Source organism: Zonotrichia albicollis, chromosome 24 (assembly GCF_047830755.1).
Source record: "Zonotrichia albicollis isolate bZonAlb1 chromosome 24, bZonAlb1.hap1, whole genome shotgun sequence".
NCBI lineage: Eukaryota > Metazoa > Chordata > Aves > Passeriformes > Passerellidae > Zonotrichia > Zonotrichia albicollis.
This window is the reverse complement of record NC_133842.1, coordinates 18,265-41,515: the sequence shown is the minus strand read 5'-3', so window position 1 is coordinate 41,515 and position 23,251 is coordinate 18,265. Positions and strand designations below refer to the sequence as shown.

Here is a 23,251-nt window from a genome sequence, read left to right as displayed (position 1 = left end):
GGAAATCTGAGGGGTTCTGGGCAAAACTGGGGGGGTTTCGCCGAAATTGGAGGGATTTGAGAGGGACTTTGGAGGTTTTGGGTGAAATTTGAGAGATTTTGGGTGGGATTTCGGGTGAAATTCGGGGGTTTAGGGTCAGGCCTGGGGGAATTTCAGCGAAATTGGAGGGGTTTGAGAGCGATTTCGGGAGGTTTTGGGGGAAATTCGAAAGATTTTGGGGCAGGTTTGTGGGAATTTCAGCGAAATTCGGGGGGTTTTGGGTCGGATTTGGGGGGAAATTTGAGGAGTTTTGGGTCAGATCGGAGGGGTTTGAGAGCGATTTTGGGAGGTTTTGGGGAAATTTGAAGGAATTTCAGCAAAATTGAGGGGCTTTGGTGAAATTCGGGGGGTTTTGGGTCAGGTTTGGGGAACTTCAGCAAAATTTGCAGGGTTTGGGGTGAAATTTGGGGAGTTTTGGGTAAAATTTGGGGGAATGTGGAAATTGGAGGGGTTTGAGAGCGATTTTGGGAGATTTTGGGGAAATTTGAGAGATTTGGGGTCGAATTGGATTTTGGAGTAAGTTTGAGGGGTTTTGGGTCAGATTTGGGGAATTTCGGCAAAATTTGGGGGTTTTCAGTCAAATTCGGGGACATTTGGGTGAAGTTTGGGGAAAAATTTGGGGGAATTTCACCAAAATTTGAGGGGTTTGTGAGAGATTTTGGGAGGGTTTGGGTCAAATTTGGGGATTTTGGGAACCGGGGGGTTTGGGGGTGAACTTTGGGTGAATTTGGGGGATTTGGGAATTTTGGGGAGAATTTTGGGGATTTTGGGCCTCGGGTCGGGACCCCCCCCCCGAGGGGCCGCTCATGGCGCTGGGGGGGGGGCGGGGGGGGCGCTGGGAATGGGGAGAGAAACCCGAAAATGGGAAAAATGGGAAAAAATATAAAATAATGGGAATAAAATGGGGGAAAATGGAAAACAAAAAGGGAAAATGGGGAAAAGGGGAAAATAAAGGAGAAAAATAGGGGAAATGGGAAAATGGTAATAAAATGGGAAAATGGGGAGAAAAAATGGGAAAAATGGGGAAAATAAATGGAAAAAATGGGCAGAAACAGAGAAAAAATTGGAAATTGGGAAAATAGAGGAAAAGGGGAGAAAATGGGAGGGAAAAAGGGGGAAAACGGGAAAAACAAAAGGGAAAATGGGGCAAATAAAAAGAAAAAGGGTAAGTAAAGGAAGAAATGAAAATAAAGAAAATAAATGGAGAAAGAATTAAAAAAATAGAAGATAAAAGGGGAAAATGGGGAGAAAAGGGAAAAATGGGGGAAATAAAAGGAAAAAAGGGAACATAAAGGGCAAATAAAGGCAAGAAAAGGAAAATAAAAAAATAAAAGGGGGAAGAGTGGAAAAAACAAGAAATAAAAGGAAATAAAAGGAAAATGAAAGGACAAGAGGAAAATAAAAGAGGAATAAGAAATAGACGGAAAAGTGGGGGAGTAAATGAAAAAAAGGGAAAATAAAAGGAAAAAAAAAAGAAAATAAAAGGGGAAAAAAACAGAAAATGAAAGGAAAAATGGGGAAATGCAAAAAAAAGAAAATAAAGGAGAAAAAAGGAAAAAATGTGTCAAAAGTGAGGGAGAGGCTCAGGAATTGGGGAGAGATCCCCAAAATTCATCAAAGCGCCCAAAATCCCCCCCAAAATTCACCAAAGTGCCCCCAAATCCCCCCAGAATTCATCAAACCGCCCCAAAACCCAACCGCGACCCCCACAGACTCCAAATCCCCCCAAATTCCCGAAATTCCCTCCAAAATCGTCAAATTCCTCCCAAAATCCTCAGTTTCCTTCAAATCCCCCAAAATCCCCCCGACCCCCCCCGGACCCCTCATTCTCCCCCTCCCCCACCGCTGTCACCCCCCGGGCCCCTCAAAATTCCAAAAAAATCCCCAAAAAATCAAAAAAACCCTAAAAAATTCCCCAAAATTCCCGAATTTCCCGGAGTTGGCGGCGCTCACCATGGCGGCCCCTGAGGGTCCCGCGGGTCCCGCTCGGTCCCGGGGCGGCTGCGGGGGAACCTCGGGACCCCCCGGGACCCCCCGGCCGCGCTTCCTCCTCCTCCTCCTCCTCCTCACAGCCCCTCACGGCAGCGCTTCCGCTTCCGGGTTCTGCCCAGCGAGAGCCGCTTCCGCTTCCGGCCCTGACCCGCCTCCTCGCGTTGGCGCCCCCTGGCGGTTCGGAGGAGCGAGGCGCGCTGAGGTTCGGCCGCGCATGCGCAGTTCAGCACCAAAGGGACTATTTGACGCGGCGGAGGGGCGGGTTTTGGGGTGAAATCGGACGATTTTGGCACCGCGGTTGGAGCTGTGTGGGAAAAAACCCATGCGAGAAAACGGATAGAGGCGGTTTTGGGGGCTGGGATGCGTTCGAAGGGGTTCGGGCTCGCCGGCGGAAGGATCCGCCATTGGGTTTAGCGCGAACCCCGCGCGGATCCCTCCGCCCCTCAGCGCTCCGGCGCGGCCTCGGCCCCGCGCAGCCCCAAAATCTCCGGGATTCGCCCCAAAATCCCCGCGGGGCCCCCCCCGGGCCCCCCCCGGCCATGCTGAAGCCGCCGCCGGCGCCGCCGCCCCCGCCCCCCCCCAGAACGGCCCCGAACGAGGCCCCGAGCCCCGGCGGGGGTGGGGGAGGGGCGGGGGAGGGGGCAGGGCCCGCGGGGGGGGAGGGGCGGGGGGAGGGGGCGGCAGGTGAGTGGGGGAGGGGCGGGGGGGATTCGGGGGAATTCAAGGATTTGAGGCGTTTTTGGGGGGCCTTGAGGGGATTTGGGGATCCTGAGGGGTCTGGGGGCTTTGAGGGGGTTTGGGGCAATTTGAGGGGTTTGGTGATTCTGGGGGATTTCTGAGGGATTTGAGGAGATTCGGGGGGATTTGGGAATTATGAGGGGTTTTGAGGGGTCTCTGAGAGATTTAGGGAGATTTTGGGGGGATTTGGGATTCTGAGGGGTTTTTGGTGGATATGAGGGGATTTTGGGGGAATTTGAGGAGATTTTGGGTGGGTTTGAGGGTTTTGGGGGATTGGAGGGCATTTTGGGGAGATTTGAGGAGATTTTGGGATTCTGAGGGGTTTTAGGAGGAGGTTGTGGGATTTGAGAGGATTTGGGGTAATTTGAGGAGATTTTGGGGGGGATTTTGGGGAATTTGAGGGGTTTTGGGGGTCCTGGGAGGGAATTTTGGAGTCATTTGGGGACTGGAGGGATTTTGGGGTTAATTTGAGGGATTTTGGAGAGGTTTTGGGGTCTGTTTGGTGTAATTTGGGTCGGTTTGGGGAATTGGAGGGATTTTGGGGGTGCTTGGGTTAATTAATGGGATTTTGGGGTTAATTAATGGGATTTGGGGTCGTTTTGGGGTTAACTAATGGGATTTTGGAGAGGTTTTGGTGTTCAGGGGATTTTGGGGTTAATTACTGGGGTTTTTGAGTGAATTAATGGGATTTTGGGGGATTTTGGGGAATTTTGGGTCACTTTTGGGGGGTTCTGCGACTCCCAGGGTCTCAGGTGTTTGGGGGGGTCCCGGGTGGGATTTTGGGGTTCCCCAAATTTGGGATTTTCCCCCCTTTAACTCCCCCTCCCCAATTCCTCTGCAGGGCCAACCCAGCGGGAAAATCCCCGGTAAGAAAACCCAAAAAAATCCAAAAAAAACCCAAAAACCCCCTAAAAATCCCCAAAATTCCAAAAAGAAGCCACCTTAAAAAAACCCAGGAAAACGCCCAAAAAACTGCAAAAACTCCCCCCAAAAAAACCCAAAAACCACCCAAAAAACCCCCAAAAAACCCACCCCAAAACCACCCAAATAAACCCCAAAAAAACCCTGAAAAAAAAAGCCGCAAAAAACTCCAAAATCCCCTCAAAATAACCACAAAAAATATTTCCCCCAAAATTCCCCAACATCTAAAAAACATTTCCCAAAAAATCCTTCCCAAAATACCCAAAACTTCCACAAAAAATCCCACAAAAAATCCCCAAAAACCTCTCCAGAAAGTCCAAAAAATCCCTGAAAAAGCCTTAAAACCCCCCTCCAAAAAACTCCAAAAATGTTTCCAAAAACCCCAAATCTCCACAAAAACACCCCCAAAAATTCTCTAAAAAAAAACAAAAAAAAAAATCCCAAAAAGCCCAAAATCTCCTCCAAAAAAAACCCCAAAAAATCCCTTAAAAAGCCCCAAACCCCTCAAAATAACCCTGAAAAAAATCCCTAAAAATCCCAAAAACCTCAAAACGTCCCCAAAAATGCAAAAATGTCCAAAAATGCCCAAAAATCCCCAAAATCCCCTCAGGTGTTCGAGGGCGTCTACGGGAACTCGCGGATGCTGCACGTGCTGACGGCCGGCGTGGTGAGGGGAAATGGGAATTTGGGGGATTTTGGGGAATTTTGGGGATTTTGGAGGAATTTGGAAATTTTGGGAATTTGGGGAAAATTTTGGAGATTTTTTTGGGGAATTTTTGAGGTTTTTTTTGAGAATTCAGCAGAATTTTGGGGGGTTTTTTTGGTAATTTGGGGGGGTTTTTTGGGGAGGTTTGGGGAATTTTTTGGGGAATTTTCAAGGAAATTTGGGGCATTTTTTGGGAGTTTTGAGGGAATTTTGGAGATTTTTTGGGGGGAGTTTTTGAGGGGTTTTGGAGGGATTTTTGGGTGTTTTTTTTGAGAATTTTTGAGGATTGTTTGGGGAGTTTCGAGGGAAATTTGGGGGGAATTTTGGGGATTTTGGGAGGGAATTTGGGGATTTTTTTGACGTTTACAGGGAATTTTTTGGGACGTTTTTCAGGGAATTTTGGGAATTTTTTTGGGAATTTTTTGGGACTTTTTCAGGGAATTTTGAGAATTTTTTTGGGAATTTTTTTGGACGTTTTGGGGGGAATTTTGGGAATTTTTTGGGAATTTTTTTGGGACGTTTTGGGGGAATTTTGGGAAGGTTTTGGTCGTTTGGAACATTCTGGGATTTTGGGATTTGTGGGGATTGGAGGTCACTCAGTGGTCAGTTGGTCACTCAGTGGTCACTTGGTGGTCACTCAGGGTTGATCAGTGGTCACTGTGGTCACTCAGTGGTCATCCATTGGTCAGTTGGTCACTCATTGGTCACTCTGTGGTCACCCATTGGTCACCCATTGGTCACTCAGTGGTCAGTTGGTCAGTCAGTGGTCACTCTGTGGTCACCCATTGGTCAGTTGGTCACTCATTGGTCACTCAGTGGTCACTCTCTGGTCAGTTGGTCTCCCATTGGTCACTCATTGGTCAGTTGGTCACTCATAGGTCACTCAGTGGTCACTCTGTGGTCACCCATTGGTCACTCAGTGGTCACTCTCTGGTCACTCTCTGGTCACTTAGTGGTCAGTTGGTCACCCATTAGTCACTCACTGGTCACTCATTGGTCAGTGGTCAGTTGGTCACCCATTGGTCACCCATTGGTCACCCTTTGGTCACTCGTTGGTCAGTGGTCACTGTGGTCACTCAGTGGTCAGTTGGTCACTCAGTGGTCAGTGGTCACTCTGTGGTCAGTTGGTCACTCTGTGGTCAGTGGTCACTCAGTGGTCACTCAGTGGTCAGTTGGTCACTCTGTGGTCAGTGGTCAGTTGGTCACTCAGTGGTCAGTGGTCACTCAGTGGTCACTCAGTGGTCACTCAGTGGTCAGTTGCTCACTCAGTGGTCACTCAGTGGTCAGTTGGTCACTCTCTGGCCCCCCAGGGCTCCACGGCCGAGGTTCGCGTTCGCAGCGGCCGAACCTTCGAGGGGATCTTCAGAACCCTCAGCGCCCAGGTGAGCCCCAATTAACGCTAATTAGCGCTAATTAGTGCTAATTAACCTCTCATTAACCTGTATGAACCTGCAGGCATCCTTAATTAATCCTCTATTGGTTATTTATTGTTTCTAATTAACGCCTGATTAATGTTATTTCCTTATTAGGTCTTGATTAATCTGTAATTTGTGCCAATTGTCCTTAATTACCTCATTATTTATTCTTAATTAGCTTCCATTTAGCACCTAATTAATGCTAATGAACCGAAATTTCCCCTTTTTTCCCAACTTTCCATTTTTCCCCTTTTTCCCCCATTTTTTAACTCATTATTTTCCATATTTTAACTCTTTATTCCCCATTTTTAACCCATTATTCCCCATTATTTCCATTATTTAAGCCATTATTTAAGCAGTTATTCCTATTTTTACCATTTTTAACCATTTTTTGGTGTTTTCGCCCCAGTTTGAGCTGGCCCTGGACGCTGCTCACCCCCATTTCCCCATTCCCCATTTCCCCATATTTTAACCCATTATTCTCCATTATTCCCTATTATTTAACCCATTATTTTCCATTTTTAACCATTTTTCCCATTTTTTTGCCCCAGTTTGAGCTGGCCCTGGACGCTGCTCACCCCAGTTCCCCTTTCCCCATTTCCCCATATTTTAACCCATTATTTTCCATATTTTAACCCATTATTCCCCATTATTTAACCCATTATTCCCCATTATTCCCCATTATTTAACCCATTATTTAAGCCGTTATTCCCATTTTTAACCGTTTTTGCCGTTTCTTACCCCAGTTTGAGCTGGCCCTGGACGCCGCTCACCCCCAGTTCCCCATTCCCCATTTCCCCATATTTTAACCATTATTCCCCATATTTTAACCCATTATTCCCCATTATTCCCCATTATTTAACCCATTATTTAAGCCGTTATTCCCATTTTTAACCATTTTTTGGTGTTTTCGCCCCAGTTTGAGCTGGCCCTGGACGCCGCTCACCCCCATTTCCCCTTTCCCCATTTCCCCATATTTTAACCCATTATTTTCCATATTTTAACCCATTATTCCCCATTATTTCCCATATTTTCCCCTATAATTTAACATTTTTTACCCTTTTTCCCGTTTTTGCCGTTTTTGGCCCCAGTTTGAGCTGGCCCTGGACGCCGCTCACCCCCATTTACCCCATTCCCCATTTCCATTATTTAACCCATTATTCCCCATTATTCCCCATTATTCCCCATTATTCCCCATTATTTAACCCATTATTAACCCATTATTTTCCATTTTTAACCATTTTTCCCATTTTTTTGCCCCAGTTTGAGCCGGCCCTGGACGCCGCTCACCCCCAGTTCCCCTTTCCCCATTTCCCCATATTTTAACCCATTATTCCCCAATATTTAACCCATTATTTAACCCATTATTCCCATTTTTAACCATTTTTGCCGTTTTTTTCGCCCAGTTTGAGCTGGCCCTGGACGCCGTCCATCGCCGCCCCTCCCCCGCCCCGGGCCGCCGCCCCTCCCCCGCCGCGAGGAGCTGGTGGACACCATGGTGTTCAAGCACCTGGACGTGGTGGTCATCACCCTGAGGGACGTCACCTTTACCAAAAACGGTAAAATTCTGGGGTGAAAAACCGAGATTTTGGGGAAAAACCCTGAATTTCTGTGAAAAACCCCAAATTTCTGGGAAAAACCCCAAATTTTGGGGTGAAATCTGGGTGTGGGGTGTTCAAGCACCTGGACGTGGTGGTCATCACCCTGAGGGACGTCACCTTTACCAAAAACGGTGAGAATTTGGGGTGAAAAACCGAGATTTGGGCAAAAACCCCAAATTTCTGTGAAAAAACCCCAAATTTCTGTGAAAAACCCCGAATTTTGGGGTGCAATCGGGGTGTGGGTGTTCAAGCACCTGGACGTGGTGGTCATCACCCTGAGGGACGTCACTTTTACCAAAAATGGTAAAATTTTGGGGTGAAAAACTGAGATTTTGGGCAAAACCCCCGAATTTCTGTGAAAAATCTCCATTTCGGGCTGGAATTGGGGTTTGGGGCCCTTCCTCCAGAATTTTGAGGATTTTTGGGAATTTTCCCACTCAGTTTTGGGGAATTTTCACACTAAGTTTTGGGGCGTTTCCACAGAATTTTGGGGCTTTTTTTTTTTACTGATTTTTGGGGCATTTTCCACTGATTTTTTGTGGCGTTTTAAATTGATTTTTGGGGTGTTTTTCATTGAATTTTGGGGTTTTTTTAAATTGAATTTTTGGGGCATTTTTCGTTGAATTTTGGGGTGTTTTTCACTGAATTTTTGGGGCGCTTTTCACTGAATTTTGAGGTGTTTTTCACTGAATTTTGGGGCTTTTTTTTCACTGATTTTTGGGGCATTTTCCACTGATTTTTTGTGGCGTTTAAAATTGATTTTTGGCTTCATTTTTAGTTGAATTTTGAGGTGTTTTTCACTGAATTTTGGGGCATTTTTCACTGAATTTTGGGGTTTTTTAAATTGAATTTTTGGGGTGTTTTTCACTGAATTTTGGGGTGTTGTTCACTGAATTTTGGGGCATTTTTCACTGATATTTTGGGGCATTTTTCATTGAATTTTTGGGGCATTTTTCACTGAATTTTGAGGTGTTTTTCACTGAATTTTTGGGTGTTTTTCACTGAATTTTTGAGGTGTTTTTCACTGAATTTTGGGGCGTTTTTCACTGAATTTTTGGGCGTTTTACACTGATTTTGAGGCGTTTTTCACTGAATTTTGGGACGTTTTTCACTGAATTTTGGGGTATTTTTCATTGATTTTTGGGGCATTTTTCACTGAATTTTGGGGCGTTTTTCACTGAATTTTGGGGTGTTTTTCACTGAATTTTTGGGGCTTTTAAATTGAATTTTTGGAGTGTTTTTCACTGAATTTTGAGGTGTTTCTCACTGAATTTTTGGGGCATTTTCACTGAATTTTGGTGTTTTTAAATTGAATTTTTGGGGTGTTTTTCACTGAATTTTGGGGTGTTTTTCACTGAATTTTGGGGTGTTTTTCACTGAATTTTGGGGTGTTTTTCACTGAATTTTGAGGTGTTTCTCACTGAATTTTTGGGGCATTTTTCACTGAATTTTGGGGCATTTTTCACTGAATTTTGGGCGTTTTTCATTGAATTTTTGGGGCATTTTTCACTGAATTTTGGGGTTTTTTAATTGAATTTTTGGGGTGTTTTTCACTGAATTTTGGGGTGTTGTTTACTGAATTTTGGGGTTTTTTAAATTGAATTTTTGGGGCATTTTGCACTGAATTTTGAGGTGTTTTTCACTGAATTTTGGGGCATTTTTCACTGAATTTTTGGGGTATTTTTCACTGAATTTTGGGGCATTTTCCACTGATTTTTTGTGGCATTTTAATTTGATTTTTGGGGCATTTTTAATTGAGTTTTGTGGCGTTTTTCATTGAATTTTTGGGGCATTTTTCACTGAATTTTGGGGCTTTTTAAATTGAATTTTTGGGGCATTTTTCACTGAATTTTGGTGTTTTTTAAATTGAATTTTTGGAGTGTTTTTCACTGAATTTTTGTGGCGTTTTTCATTGAATTTTTGGGGCATTTTTCACTGAATTTTGGGGCGTTTTTCACTGAATTTTGGGGAATTTTCCTACCAAATTTGGGGAATTTTGGGGAATTTTCACACTGAGTTTTGGGTCGTTTTCCACAGAATTTTGGGGCTTTTTTTCACTGATTTTTGGGGCATTTTCCACTGATTTTTTGTGGCATTTTAAATAGATTTTTGGGGTTTTTTAAAATTGAATTTTTGGGGCATTTTTCATTGAATTTTGGGGCGCTTTTCACTGAATTTTGGGGTGCTTTTCACTGAATTTTGGGGCATTTTTCACTGATATTTTGTGGCATTTTAAATTGATTTTTGGGGCATTTTTAATTGAGTTTTGTGGCGTTTTTCATTGAATTTTTGGGCTGTTTTTCATTGATTTTTGGGGCGCTTTTCACTGAATTTTGGGTTTTTTTAAATTGAATTTTTGGGTGTTTTACACTGAACTTTGGGGCATTTTTCATTGAATTTTTAGGCGTTTTTCACTTAATTTTGAGGTGTTTTTCACTGAATTTTGGGGCGTTTTTCATTGAATTTTTGGGCATTTTTCACTGAATTTTGAGGTGTTTTTCACTGAATTTTGGGGTTTTTTAAATTGAATTTTTGGGGTGTTTTTCACTGAATTTTGGGGTGTTGTTCACTGAATTTTGGGGCGTTTTTCATTGAATTTTTGGGGCATTTTTCACTGAATTTTGAGGTGTTTTTCACTGATTTTTGGGGTGTTTTTCACTGATATTTTGGGGCGTTTTTCACTAATTTTTGGGCATTTTCCACTGATATTTTGTGGCGTTTTAAATTGATGTTTGGGGCATTTTTAATTGAGTTTTGTGGCGTTTTTCATTGAATTTTTGGGGCATTTTTCACTGAAATTTGGGGCTTTTTAAATTGAATTTTTGGAGTGTTTTTCACTGAATTTTGGGGTGTTTTTCATTGAATTTTGAGGTGTTTTTCATTGAATTTTGGGGCGTTTTTTCATTGAATTTTTGGGGTATTTTTCACTGAATTTTGGGGCGTTTTTCACTGAATTTTGGGGATTTTTGGACAATTCCGGATTTTGCCCAAAGTGACGGAATTCTCCCCAAATTTCAGAGAAGCTGCCGGGCGGGGGCGCCCCCAGGCTGAACGGGGAGAAGGTTCTGGAACGTTGGGAGGGCCCCGACGGCAGCGACGACTACGAGCTCGACTCGGACCTGGTAAATGAACCAAAACCGCCAAATTCACCCCAAAACGGCCCCGGGAGCCCCTGGATTACCCACACCCCAAAATCCCCGAAAATACCCCCAAAAAAACCCCTAAAAATCCCCTGAAATCCCCCCAAAATTCCCCAAACCCTCACATGTTCCCAAATCCCCCGATTTCCCCCCAAAATCCCCGTCAATACCCCCCAAAAAAACCCAAAAAACCCTAAAAATCCCCTGAAATCCCCCCAAAATCCCCAATTGTCCCAAATTTCCCAAATCCCCTGATTTCCCCCCAAAATCCCTGTAAATACCCCCCAAAAAAACCCAAAAAATCCTAAAAATCCCCTGAAATCCCCCCAAAATTCCCCAAACCCTCACATTTCCCAAATCCCTGATTTCCCCCCAAAATCCCCGTCAATACCCCCAAAAAACCCTAAAAATCCCCCAAAATCCCCAATTGTCCCAAATTTCCCAAATCCCCTGATTTCCCCCCAAAATCCCCTCAATTCCCTCCAAAAAACCCAAAAAAACCTCCTTAAATCTCCCCAAAATCCCCTTAAATCCCCCTCAAAAATCCCTCGAACCCCAAATTCCTCTGAATTTCCCCAAATTCTCCTGATTTCCCCTCAAAATTCTAAAAACCCCAAAATCCACTGAATTCCCTCCAAAAATTCCATTAAAAATCTCAAAATCCCCTCCCAAAAAAAACTAAAGATCCTCCAAAATCCCCTCAAAAAAACCCTAAAAATCCCTTGAAATCCCCCCAAAATCCTCCAAACCCTCAAATTTCCAAATCCCCGATTTCCCCCCAAAATCTCCAAACCCCAAAATCCCTGAATTCCCTCCAAAAATCCTCCGGAAAATCCCAAAATCCTCCAAAATCCCCCCAAAAATCCCCTAAAAATCCTCAAACGCCCCCAAAAAAACCCCTAAAAATTCCCTAAAAATCCTCTGAAATCCCCCAAATCCCCAAATTCCCGATTTTTCCCCAATTTTCCCGATTTCCCGAGTTTTTCCCCCATTTCTCCCCAGTCAACGGGTGGGACGCGGCCGAGATGTTCCGGTTCAACGAGGAGAATTACGGGGTCAGGAGCACCTACGACTCCAGCCTGGCTGCCTACACGTGCGTTTGGGGCAAATTCTGGGGATTTTGGGGCTTTTTAATAATTTGGGGGGCTGGGGGATTTTTGGGATTTTTTTGGGATTTTTTCAGATTTTTTTTGGGATTTTTTGGGGATTTTTTCAGATTTTTTTGGATTTTTTTGGGGTTTTTTTTCAGTGTTTTTTTTTTTAATCCTGTTTTGATTTTTTGGGGTTTTTTTGGGTTGTTTTGGAGGTTTTTTTTTGCGTTTTTTTTGTTAATTTTTTGAGGTTTTTGGGAATATTTGGGGGATTTTGGTTTTTTTTGAGTTTTTTTCTGCGATTTTTGGGGTGTTTTTGGGGTCAGGAGCACCTACGGCTCCAGCCTGGCTGCCTTCACGTCAGTTTGGGGCAAAATCCAGGGATTTTGGGGCCTTTGGAAATTTGGGGGAATTTCAGGGGTTTAGGGAATTTTTGGGGATTTTTTTCAGATTTTTTTAAAATTTTTTTGGTGATTTTTTGGTGCATTTTTAGGTTTTTTTTTTTACTTTTATTTTGGGGGATTTTTGGAGGTTTTCTTTTGTTTTTCTTCATTTATTTTGGGAGCTTTGGGCATTTTTTGGAAGTTGGGATTTATAGGATTTTTTTGAGATTTTTTGGGCTTTTCTAGGATTTTTTGAGCTGGTTTTTTTGGGGGGTTTTTGGGGTATTATTGGGGTTTTTTTGGACTGATTTTTCTGGGTTTTTTTGGGGATTTTTTGGGCTTTTTGGGGTGTTTATTTTAGTTTTTTGAGCTGTTTTTGCGTTTTTTTGCCAGGGTTTTTGGGCGCAGTTTGGTCGTTTCTGGACGGATTTTCTTGGGGTTTTTGGATTTTTTTGGGCTTTTTGGCATATTTATTTTCAGTTTTTTGTGCTGTTTTCTGGGGTTTTTAGGGCTGTTTTTTGCGTTTTTTTGCCAGGCTTTTTGGGGCGCAGTTTGGGATTTCCTGGACGGATTCTCTCGTGGTTTTTTGGGCTGAATTTGTCCGTTTTTGTGCTTTTAACCCTTTCGGGTGCCTCTCACGAGCGAGGGCAGCTCCGGGGACACCGGGGCTGGGGGGGGGGTTGGGATTTTGGGGCGCGGTTTGGGCGTTCCTGGACGGATTCTCTCGGGGTTTTTTGGGATTTTTTTGGGGATTTTTGGGGTATTTAATTTTAGTTTTTTGGTGGTGTTTCTTGGCTTTTTTTGAGCTGTTTTTTGCGTTTTTTTTGCTGGGTTTTTGGGGCGCAGTTTGGGATTTCCTGAACGGATTTCCTCGCGGTTTTTTGGATTTTTTGGGTATTTAATTTTAGTTTTTTGTGCTGTTTTTTGGGCTTTTTTTTGAGCTGTTTTGGGTTTTTTTGCCAGGGTTTTTAGGGCGCAGTTTGGTCATTTCTGGATGGATTTTCTCGTGGTTTTTTGGGCTGAATTTCTCCATTTTTGTGCTTTTAACCATTTAATGTCCGCCTGACCTGCAAGGACAGCATGGGCGGTTTGGGGCTCATTTTGGGGCTCATTTTGGGGCATTTCCCAGAGGATTTTGGGGGGTATTTTTGGGGAGGTTTTTTTCATTTTTGGGGCTGATTTTTCTGTGGTTTTTTTGGGATATTTTTGGCTTTTTGGAGTATTTATTTTTAGTTTTTTGGTGCTGTTTTTTGTGGTTTTTTGCCGGGGTTTTTGGGGCACAGTTTGGTCGTTCCTGGACGGATTCTCTCGGGTTTTTTGGGCCGAATTTCTCCATTTTTGTGCTTTTAACCCTTTCGGGTGCCTCTCACCAGCGAGGGCAGCGCTGGGGACACCGAGGCTGGGGGGGGTTGGGTTTTTGGGGCGCGGTTTGGGCGTTCCTGGACGGATTCTCTCGGGGTTTTTTGGGATTTTTTGGGGTATTTAATTTTAGTTTTTTGTGCTGTTTTCTGGGGTTTTTAGGGCTGTTTTTGGGTTTTTTTGCCGGGGATTTTGGGGCGCGGTTTGGGCGTTTCTGAACGGATTTTCTTGGGGTTTTTGGATTTTTTGGGGTATTTATTTTAGTTTTTTGGTGGTGTTTTTTGGGCTTTTTGTGAGCTGTTTTTTGCGGTTTTTTGCCAGGGTTTTTGGGGCGCAGTTTTGGATTTCCTGAAGGGATTTCCTCGCGGTTTTTTGGGATTTTTTTGGCTTTTTGGGCTATTTATTTATAGTTTTTTGGTGCTGTTTTTTGGGCTTTTTTTGAGGTGTTTTTTGCGTTTTTTTGCCGGGGTTTTTGGGGCACAGTTTGGGCGTTCCTGGACGGATTTCCTCACGGTTTTTTTGGGATTTTTTGGGCTTTTTGGGGTATTTATTTTCAGTTTTTTGTGCTGTTTTTTGGGCTTGTTTTGAGCTGTTTTTTGCGTTTTTTGGTCAGGGTTTTTGGGGCGCAGTTTGGGTGTTCCTGAACGGATTTCCTCGCGTTTTTTTGGGATTTTTTGGGCTTTTTGGGGTATTTAATTTTAGTTTTTTGGTGGTGTTTTTGGGCTTTTTTTTGAGCTGTTTTTGGTTTTTTTGCCAAGGTTTTTGGGGCACAGTTTGGTCGTTCCTGGACGGATTCTCTCGGGGTTTTTTGGGCTGAATTTGTCCGATTTCGGTCCCTCTGTCCCGCAGGGTGCCCCTGGCCCGCGAGGACAGCGCGGCCTGGCGGCAGCGCCTGGCCCGAGCCGCCGCCCTGGCCCGGGAGATCGAGGCCCTGCCCGGGCACCGCCTGCGGGCGGCGCTGGAGGACCAGGACAGCGAGGGGGGGCGGGGCCCGCGCCAGGCCACGCCCCCGCCGCCAGCGGCCGCGCCCGCCCCCGGCCACGCCCACCCGGGATCGGGCAGGGAGAGCCCGGCAGGGGGCGCCGCGCACAGGTGGAAATGGGGGGAAACGGCCCAAAACTGAGCCAAAATTAACCTGGGATTCACTTGAAATTCATCTGGAATTGGCCCAAAATTCACCTGGAATTGACCCCAAAATTCACTCTAAAATTCATCTGGAATTGACCCAAAATTCACTCTAAAATTCACCTGAAATTGAACCAAAATTCACTCTAAAATTCATTTGGGATTGACCCAAATTCACTCTAAAATTCATCTGGAATTGACCTAAAATTCATCTGGAATTGACCCGAAATTCACTCTAAAATTTACCTGGAATTGGCCCGAAATTCACTTAAAGTTTCATCTGGAATTGACCTCAAAATTCACTCTAAAATTCATCTGGAATTGACCTCAAAATTCACTCTAAAATTCACCTGAAATTGACCCAAAATTCGCTCTAAATTTCACCTGGAATTGACCCCAAAATTCATCTGGAATTGACCTAAAATTCACTTAAAATTTCACCTGGAATTGACTCAAAATTCCCCTGGAATTGACACAAAATTCACTCTAAAATTCACCTGGAATTGACTTAAAATTCACCTGGAATTGACCCAAAATTCACTCTAAAATTCATCTGGAATTGACCCAAAATTCACTCAAAAATTCATTTGGGATTGACCCAAAATTCACTTAAAATTTCACCTGAATTGACCCAAAATTCGCTCAAAATTTCACCTGGAATTAACCCGAAATTCACTCTAAAATTCACCTGAAATTGACCCAAAATTCGCTCAAAAATTCACCTGAAAAAATTCACCCCCAAAATTTGCTCTAAAATTCACCTGAAATCGACCCAAAATTTATTCTAAAATTCATCTGGAATTGACCTAAAATTCATCTGGAATTGACCCCAAAATTCACTCTAAAATCCATGGGGAATTGACTCAAAATTCACTCTAAAATTCACCTGAAATTGACGCAAAATTTACTATAAAATTCATCTGTGATTGACCCAAAATTCACTCAAAAATTCACCTGAAATTGACCCGAAATTCACTCTAAAATTCACCTGGAATTGACCCCAAAATTCACTCTAAAATTCACCTGAAATTGACTCAAAATTCGCTCTAAAATTCACCTGAAATTGACCCAAAATTCACTCTAAAATTCATCTGGAATTGACCCAAAATTCACTCAAAATTTCACCTGGAATTGACCCCAAAATTCACTCAAAAATTCACCTGGAATTGACTCAAAATTCACTCAAAAATTCATCTGGAATTGGCCCAAAATTCGCTCTAAAATTCACCTGAAATTGACCCCAAAATTCGCTCTAAAATTCACCTGGAATTGACCCAAAATTCGCTCTAAAATTCACCTGGAATTGACCCAAAATTCGCTCTAAAATTCATCTGGAATTGACCCAAAATTCACCTAAAAATTCACCTGGAATTGACCCAAAATTTACTCTAAAATTCACCTGGAATTGACCCAAAATTCACTCAAAATTTCACCTGGAATTGACCCAAAATTCACCTAAAAATTCACCTGGAATTGACCCAAAATTTACTCTAAAATTCACCTGGAATTGACCCGAAACTCACTCCAAATTTCACTTGGAATTCACCCAAAATTCACTCTAAATTTCACCTGGAATTGACCCAAAATTCACCTAAAAATTCACCTGGAATTGACCAAAATTTACTCTAAATTCACTGGAATTGACCCGAACTCACTCCAAATTTCACTTGGAATTCACCCAAAATTCACTCTAAAATTCACCTGGAATTGACCCAAAATTCACTTAAAATTCACCTGGAATTAACCCGAAATTCACTCAAAAATTTCACCTGGAATTGACCCAAAATTCACTCAAAAATTCATTTGGGATTGACCCAAAATTCACTTAAAATTTCACCTGGAATTGACCCAAAATTCGCTCTAAAATTCACCTGGAATTAACCCGAAATTCACTCAAAAATTCACTTGGAATTGACCCAAAATTCGCTCAAAAATTCACCTGGAATTGACCCAAAATTCACTCTAAAATTCATCTGGAATTGACCCAAAATTCACTGTAAAATTCACCTGGAATTGACCCAAAATTCGCTCTAAAATTCACCTGGAATTGACCCGAAATTCACTCTAAAATTCACCTGGAATTGACCCAAAATTCACTCAAAAATTCATCTGAATTGACCCAAAATTCATTCTAAAATTCATCTGGAATTAACCCCAAAATTCACCTAAAAATTCACCTGGAATTGACCCAAAATTCGCTCTAAATTTCACCTGGAATTGACCCCAAAATTCACCCAAAATCCAGCCCAAAGTCTGCCCAGAATTCACCCAAAAATCACCAAAAATTCACCCAACACTCTGCCCAAAATTCGCCAGAAATTCATCCCAAACTGCCCAAAATTCACCCAAAACTGCCCAAAATTAATGCAAAATTCACCTGCAAACGACCAAAAATTCACCCAAAATTGACCCAAAATTCCCCCGAAACTTCCCCCGAATTTCCCCCAATCCCGCTGACCTCTGACCTTTGCCCTCTGACCTCTCCCCCCCCCCAGGGAGAAGCCGCCGCCCCTCCCCCCGCAGAGGGGGCGGGGCCTGGGGGTGTCCCCGCGCTGCTCCCCCCGTGCTGGGGGCGGGGCGGGGGCGGGGCCAAGGCCGGGGGGAGGGGCTGTGCTGGCCCCGCCCCTTCCACACCCACAGCCCCTCCCCCACCCCGAGCAAGGACCGGATGGAGGTAAAGGGGGAGGGGCTAAAGGAGGGTGGGGCTAAATGGATGGGGAGGGGCATTTTAATGTGGGAGGGGCTTAAGGGGAGGGGATTAAAAAGTGAGGGAGGGGCTTAAAGGATGTGGGGGAGGGGCTTGAAGTGTAGGGGGAGGGGATTAAGGCTGTGGGAGGGGCCTAAAAATGTGAGGGAGGAGCTTGAAGGCGGTGGGGGCGGGATTGAAGGGTTGGGGGAGGGGCTTAAGGAGTGAGAGGGAGGGGCTTTCACGGTGGGGGAGGAGTTCAGGGATTAGGGGAGGAGCTTAAGGTAAGGGGAGGGGCTTACAGGGGTGGGGGCTTGCGTAATATTAAAGGGAGGGGCTTAAGGTTTGGGGGAGGGGATTTTCGATTGTAGGCGTGGCTCGGGGTGGTGGGCGTGGTCACCTGACTCCACCCCCTTTTTCAGGCCCCGCCCGGACGTCGCCCAAGGCCCAGCGGCCCCTGCGAGGGGGTGGGCGGGGCCAAAGTGCAGCTGGGGGCGTGGCCTCCCTTCCTCCCGGCCCCGCCCCCCAGGGCAAGGCCGAGCCCCTCCCCCCGCCGGGATTGGGGGAGGGGCGGCCTCAAAGCCCCGCCCACCACTCCTCTCCCCCAGCCCCGCCCCCCAAGGAGGCCCCGCCCCCTCCGTGCCCCTCCCCCACCCCCCCGGAGCCGCCTGAGACCCCCCGGAAAGGTAAAGGGGGGGGAGGGGCAGGGGGAGGGGCTTGGAGAGGCCACGCCCACCAACCAGCGCTGACCACGCCCCTTTCCCGCCCACAGGAGGAGGAGCCAGAACGAGGGAGGAGCAGCGGGGGATGGGCAAGGTGGGGGCGGGGCCAAGGAAAAGGGGGAGGGGCTAAAAACGGGAGGGGGAGGGGCAAGAATGGGGGAGGGGTTTGGGGTTTTTGGGTGATCTGGATTGATTTGACTTTTTTTGGGGATAATTTAAAATGATTTTGGGGAATTTGGGGTTAATTGGGGTCGGTTTGGGGTCATTGTTGGTAATTTCGGGTAATTTTGGGCTATTTCCGGTTTATTTTGGGTTATTTTCATTGGTTGATTTTCAGGGGGGTAATTTTGGATTATTTTGGTGGCTTTGGGTTGGTTTGGGTCGGTTTTGGGTGATTTTGGGGCTGTCTGTGCTGTTTCCAAATTTTTGGGCCATTTTTTTGGTAATTTCGGTGACTTGGGAGTTTCTTTGTTGCGTTTTGGGTTGTTTTGGGTAATTTTGATTAATTTGGGGTCAAATTCGGGCATTTTGGGGTTAACCCGACGCGTTTTTGGCACATTTGGGTAATCTGATTTTTACTGCAAAATTTTGGGTCATTTTGATTGTTTTGGGGTCAGTTTTGATTTTTTACAGCAATTTTGGGTTATTTTTGAGTATGTTTGGGTAAATTTTAGTAATTTGGGGCGATTTTGGATTAATTTGGTGATTTCAGCTTGGTTTGGGTCACTTTGGGGTGAATTTCAGTAATTTCACCGATATTTTGGGTTACTTTAGATCATTCTCATTAATTTTGAGGTGATTTGGGTCATTTTGGGTCAATTTTGAGGTAATTTTTAATCATTTTGTTCCATTTTCTCTCTTTCCCCATTTTCCCCCATTTTCCCTCCCCTCCCCCCCCCCAGCCCCCCCCCGCCGCCCCCCCTCTGGCCCCGCCCCCGCCCCTCCCCCCGCCCCGGGCCCCTCCCCCCGAGCCCCCCCCGGCGGGGGCGGGGCCAAGGCCGGGAGGGGGCGGGCCAGCGCGACCCCCCCGGGGAGCCCCCCCGGGGTGGGGGAGGGGAAGGAGGAGGCGGAGCCTGTGTCGGAGTGAGTGGGGGCGGGGCCAGAGGGAGGGGGCGGGGCCGAGAAAGGGGGGAGGAGCTCGATAAAGGGGTGGGGGAGGGGCTGAGTCAGAAATTTGGAGGTTTTGACCCCAAAATTTGGGGGCGGGGCTTCACAGCAGGGGGAGGGGCTGAATCCTAATTTTGGTTTTTTTAAGATAAAATTTAAGGGCGTGGCTTAACAGGAGGGGGCGGGGCTGTGGCCTAAGGGAGGAGCCAATTAGGAGGTGGGGGAGGGGCAGAACCCCAATTTCAGGTGGTTTAACCCCAAAATTTGGGGGTGTGGTTTCACAGCGGGGGGAGGGGCACACTGAGGCCCCGCCCCCTGAGGGTCTGACCACGCCCCCTTTTGGCCCCTCTCCCTTTGCAGGCAGGTGAAGCGCTCGAGGCTGAACCCGAACGCGAAGGAGTTCAGCCCTGGGCGGGGCCTGGTGAGAGGGGCGGGGCCAAGGGAAAGGGGCGGGGCTGGTGAGAGAGGGGCGGGGCCAAGGAAAAGGGGCGGGGCTGGGGGGAGGAAGGGCGGGGCTAAAGGGAAGGAGCATGGTAATGGAGGGGGAGGGGTTAAGGAGAGTGACTGAGGGGAAAGGGGAGTGGCTAAAGAGGGGGAGGGGTTAAAGAAAAGGGGAGGGGCTAAAGAGGGGGAGGGGTTAAAGAAAAGGGGAGGAGTTAATGGGGTGGGCAGGTCATTAAAAATTAGGGGAGGATGTGAAAGGGGAGGGGTTAAATTTTGGGGGCGGGGTATAAAAAGGGGGAGGGGCTGAGAAAAGTGGGAGGGATTAAAAGAAGAGGAGGAGCTAAAGGTTGTGGGAGGGGGCAAGGGATGAGGTAATGGCTGTGGGCGTGGCCAGCGCCATTCTGGAACTTTCTGACCCCTCCCCCTTTCCAGGCCAAGGCCCCGCCCAGCGCCGCCCCCTCCCCCACGCCCCGCCCCTCCCCCACGCTGGGGGTGCTGCCCGCAGGGGGCGGGGCAGCCCCAGGAGGGGGCGGGGCCGGGGGCGGGGCGGGGCTTTACCCGGCCCCTCCCCCCCACTACATCTCCTACATCCCCCAGCTCCACGTGGGCCCCGCCCCCGTCCAGGTGAGTGACAGGGGAAAGGGGTGGGGCCGGGTGAGGGGGGGCGTGGCCTCTCTGACCCCGCCCCCTCTCCATTTCCAGCCCCCCCAGCTTTTCCCATTCCCCGTTTCCGGCTCCGCCTCCGGAAAGTTCCGCGGGGCCAAAGGTGAGCCCCGCCCCTTCCTCTAAACCCCGCCCACATCCAAAGGGGGCGTGGCTGTCGCTCACTGAGCCCCTCCCCCTCACTAACCCCGCCCCATTTTCTCCTCTCCCCCAGGCTCGCCCCTCCCCCCCCGCAGCGAGCCCCACCCCTCGCCCGGCTCAGCCCCGCCCCCTCTGGTGGCGGCCCCGCCCCCGCCCTTCTCGTCCTTCCTGCCCTTCCCGGGACAGGCCCCGCCCCCGGCCCCGCCCACGCTGGTGCCGCCCCTCCCCCACTACCAGCAGGTACAGCCAATCAGGGGAGAGGGGGAGGGGTTTGAAGTGGGCTGGGGGAGGGGCCTAACATGAGAAGGAGGAGCTTAACATGGGGGGAGGAGGGGCTTCAAGTAAATTAGGGGAGGGGCTAAAGGGTGGGGGAGGGGCCTTTAATGGAATGGGGAGGGGTTAAAAGAAAAAAGGAGGGGCTTAAGATGGGGGAGGGGCTCTGAATATTTATTGAGGGGGCGGGGCTGTGAATGTTTAATAAGGGTGGGGCGTGGCTGTGACTCCGTTGTCAGCCCCGCCCCTGACCCCGCCCCCTCTCTCTTTGCCCCGCCCCCAGCCCGTGTTCGCGCCGCTGCTCCCGGGCGGGGCCAGGCTCCTCCCCCCGCCCCACCAGGGCCCCGCCCACCACCACCACCCCTCCCCCCCGGCGCCGGCCCCGCCCCCCGCGGCCCCGCCCTTCGCTCCGCCCCCGCCGCCGGAAGCTCCGCCCCCTGGGACGCCGCTCTACGGTGAGACACGCCCCCGGGCCCGCCCCCTCATTTGCATGTTCAGGTTGATTGACAGTCCTTTGGGTGGTTTTGATTCGCTCGAGGCTTTTTGGGGCAATTTTGGGGAATTTTGGCTCAACTTGGGTCAGTTTTGAGTGAATTTCAGCGATTTGAGGGCATCATTTTGGGGTGTTTTTGATGGTTTCCATTAATTTTGGCTTAATTTGGGTCATTTTGGGGTCAATTTTAGGGAAATTCCAGAGATTTTGGGACATTCAGGGTCATTTTAGAAAATTTTCATTGATTTAGGTAATTTTTGGTTAATTTTTGTTTAATTTGGTCATTTTGGGAATAATTTTGGGGTAATTTGGGTCATTTTTGGGGTTAATTTTGTTCTGTTTTGTGGCCCCGCCCACTCATTACCATATTCTGTCTCCGCCCCGCCCCCGCAGCCGCCGTGCACCCGCCCTTCCCCCCCCAGCTCGGCCCCTCCCCCACGGCGGGCGGGGCCGGCTCCAGCCCCGCCCCCACGGCCTCACCTGGGCAGGTAAGCGCCGGGAATGGGGGCGGGGCACGGGAGGCCACGCCCCCTTTGGGTTAACCCTGTCCTGTTTGAGCCCCGCCCCCTTTGCCCTGACCCCGCCCCTTTTTGAATTAACCCCGCCCCCTCTGTTCTGTTCCAGCACGGAGGAGGCTCCGCCCCCGCCCCTCCCCCGCCCGCCCCGGGGCTGTTTCTCGGCCACGCCCCCTCCGCACCTCCCCCACCCTCGGCCCCTCCCCCTTCCGGCACTTCCGGTGCCCCTCCCCCTCCCTCAGCCCCGGCCCCTCCCGCGGGCTCGGCCCCGCCCCCTCCCGGCTCCGCCCCCTCCCCTCAGGGCGGGTTCGGCCCCGCCCCTTCCCAGGCCCCGCCCCCTCCCACCCCAGCGCAGGGGGGCGGGGCCGGGGCCGCCCCTCCCCCCGCCGTGTTCGCGCTGCATCACCATGGATACGGTCACGTGACACAGGTGGGGGCGGGGCCGGGGAAAGGGGGAGGGGCCAACCAGGGGTGTGGGGGGGGAGGGGAAATTTGGGGGGAAAAAACCTCAAAAATTAATGGGTGGGGGAGGGGCGGGAAAAGGAGATTTTTGGGGATAAACCGGGAAAATTGGGGGTGGGGGAGGGGAAATGGGGGAGGGGGAGGAAAAGTTTGGGGGGAAAAACCCAACAATTGTGGTGTGGGGGAGGGGCTGGGACTGGAAGAGGGGGAGAAACAATTTTGGGGAAAAAAATGGAAATTTTTGGGTGGGGGAGGGGCTGAGAGTGGAGCTGGTGGGGGAGGAGAAACTGAGAAAAATTGAGAAAAATTTTTAGGGGAAAAGGAATTAGAGGGTGGGGGAGGGGCCGCGGTGGGCGTGGCCTCTCCCTGACCCCGCCCCCTCCCCCCCATTGCAGCCCCACGTGCCCGGCCCCGCCCATCCCCCCCCCCAGGTGATCACGCTGCTCCACGCCCCGCCCCCCGGGCAGGCCCCGCCCCCGGCGCTGCCGGCGCAGAGCCCCGCCCCCTTCGGCTTCATCGGCCACGCCCCAGGTCAGGGGGAGGGGCTAACGGGGGGGAGGGGCCAAGGTGGGGCCTGGGAGGTCAATTTGGGGTCACTCAGGGGTCATTCAAAGGTCAGGGGTCATTCAGGGGACACTCTGGGGTCAGGGGTCACTTCAGGGTCACACTGAGGTCACTCTGGGGTCATTCTGAGGTCATTCTGAGGTGAATTCGGGGTCGCTTTGGATTCACACAGAGGTCATAGGTCACGCTGATGTCATCCAGGGGTCAAGGGTCACTCTTGGGTCACTCTTGGGTCACTCCAGGGTCACTCAGGGCTTAGAGGTCACTCAGGGTCACCCAGAGGTCAGAGGTCACTTAGGTGACTGTGGGGTCACAGGTCATTCGGGGTCAGGGGTCACTCTGAGGCCATTTGGGGTTGGGGGGTCACTGTGGGGGTCAGGGGTCACTCAGGGGTCAAAGGTCACTCCCGGTGCTGACCCCGCCCCCTCTCCCCTCCCCCAGTCCAGTCCCAGCAGCTCCAGTTCCACCCCGGGACCTGATTGACAGCGCGGGGGGCGGGGCCAACCCGACCGGGGGCGGGGCCTCACTCCCCACCCCGCCCCTCCCCCACCCCTGTTTTGTATTAATTTATAGCGGGGAGGGAGAGGGGCCGGGGTGGGGGATGGGGATTTGGGGCAGAAACGGCCGAAAAAAGGGAAAAACAAAAATATAATAAAATTTAAAAAACGGAA

At 48.5% G+C, this 23,251-nt stretch overlaps 2 protein-coding genes across 2 annotated transcripts; both read left to right on the top strand.

Annotated features, from left to right (window-relative positions):
* The first annotated feature begins 2,245 nt into the window (after positions 1 to 2,245).
* On the top strand, positions 2,246 to 10,546 carry LOC141731617 (uncharacterized). The gene is made up of 7 exons (XM_074558028.1): positions 2,246 to 2,301; positions 2,404 to 2,715; positions 3,611 to 3,635; positions 4,301 to 4,357; positions 5,707 to 5,778; positions 7,218 to 7,370; positions 10,431 to 10,546. Exons 1-6 carry the CDS (start codon positions 2,246 to 2,248, stop codon positions 7,344 to 7,346), a joined length of 651 nt encoding a protein of 216 aa, XP_074414129.1. The 3' UTR covers positions 7,347 to 7,370; positions 10,431 to 10,546.
* LOC141731616 (uncharacterized) lies at positions 7,713 to 23,191 on the top strand. Its single transcript, XM_074558027.1, has 15 exons — positions 7,713 to 7,728; positions 10,431 to 10,534; positions 11,533 to 11,645; positions 14,235 to 14,477; positions 17,969 to 18,012; positions 18,821 to 19,001; positions 19,386 to 19,446; positions 19,902 to 20,093; positions 20,172 to 20,235; positions 20,347 to 20,513; positions 20,830 to 21,001; positions 21,433 to 21,527; positions 21,664 to 21,984; positions 22,412 to 22,547; positions 23,022 to 23,191. Exons 1-15 carry the CDS (start codon positions 7,713 to 7,715, stop codon positions 23,057 to 23,059), a joined length of 1,947 nt encoding a protein of 648 aa, XP_074414128.1. The 3' UTR covers positions 23,060 to 23,191.
* The last annotated feature ends 60 nt before the right edge of the window (positions 23,192 to 23,251 follow it).

Coding starts and splice junctions, on each gene's coding strand:
- LOC141731617 (XM_074558028.1), top strand. CDS start 2,246: ATGCGCAGTTCAGCACCAAAGGGACTATTTGACGCGGCGGAGGGGCGG. Junction 2,302..2,403: donor GCGGAGGGGCGGGTTTTGGG/GTGAAATCGGAC, acceptor ATGCGTTCGAAG/GGGTTCGGGCTCGCCGGCGG. Junction 4,358..5,706: donor ACGTGCTGACGGCCGGCGTG/GTGAGGGGAAAT, acceptor CTGGCCCCCCAG/GGCTCCACGGCCGAGGTTCG.
- LOC141731616 (XM_074558027.1), top strand. Junction 11,646..14,234: donor TCCAGCCTGGCTGCCTACAC/GTGCGTTTGGGG, acceptor TCTGTCCCGCAG/GGTGCCCCTGGCCCGCGAGG. Junction 20,236..20,346: donor AAAGTTCCGCGGGGCCAAAG/GTGAGCCCCGCC, acceptor CCTCTCCCCCAG/GCTCGCCCCTCCCCCCCCGC.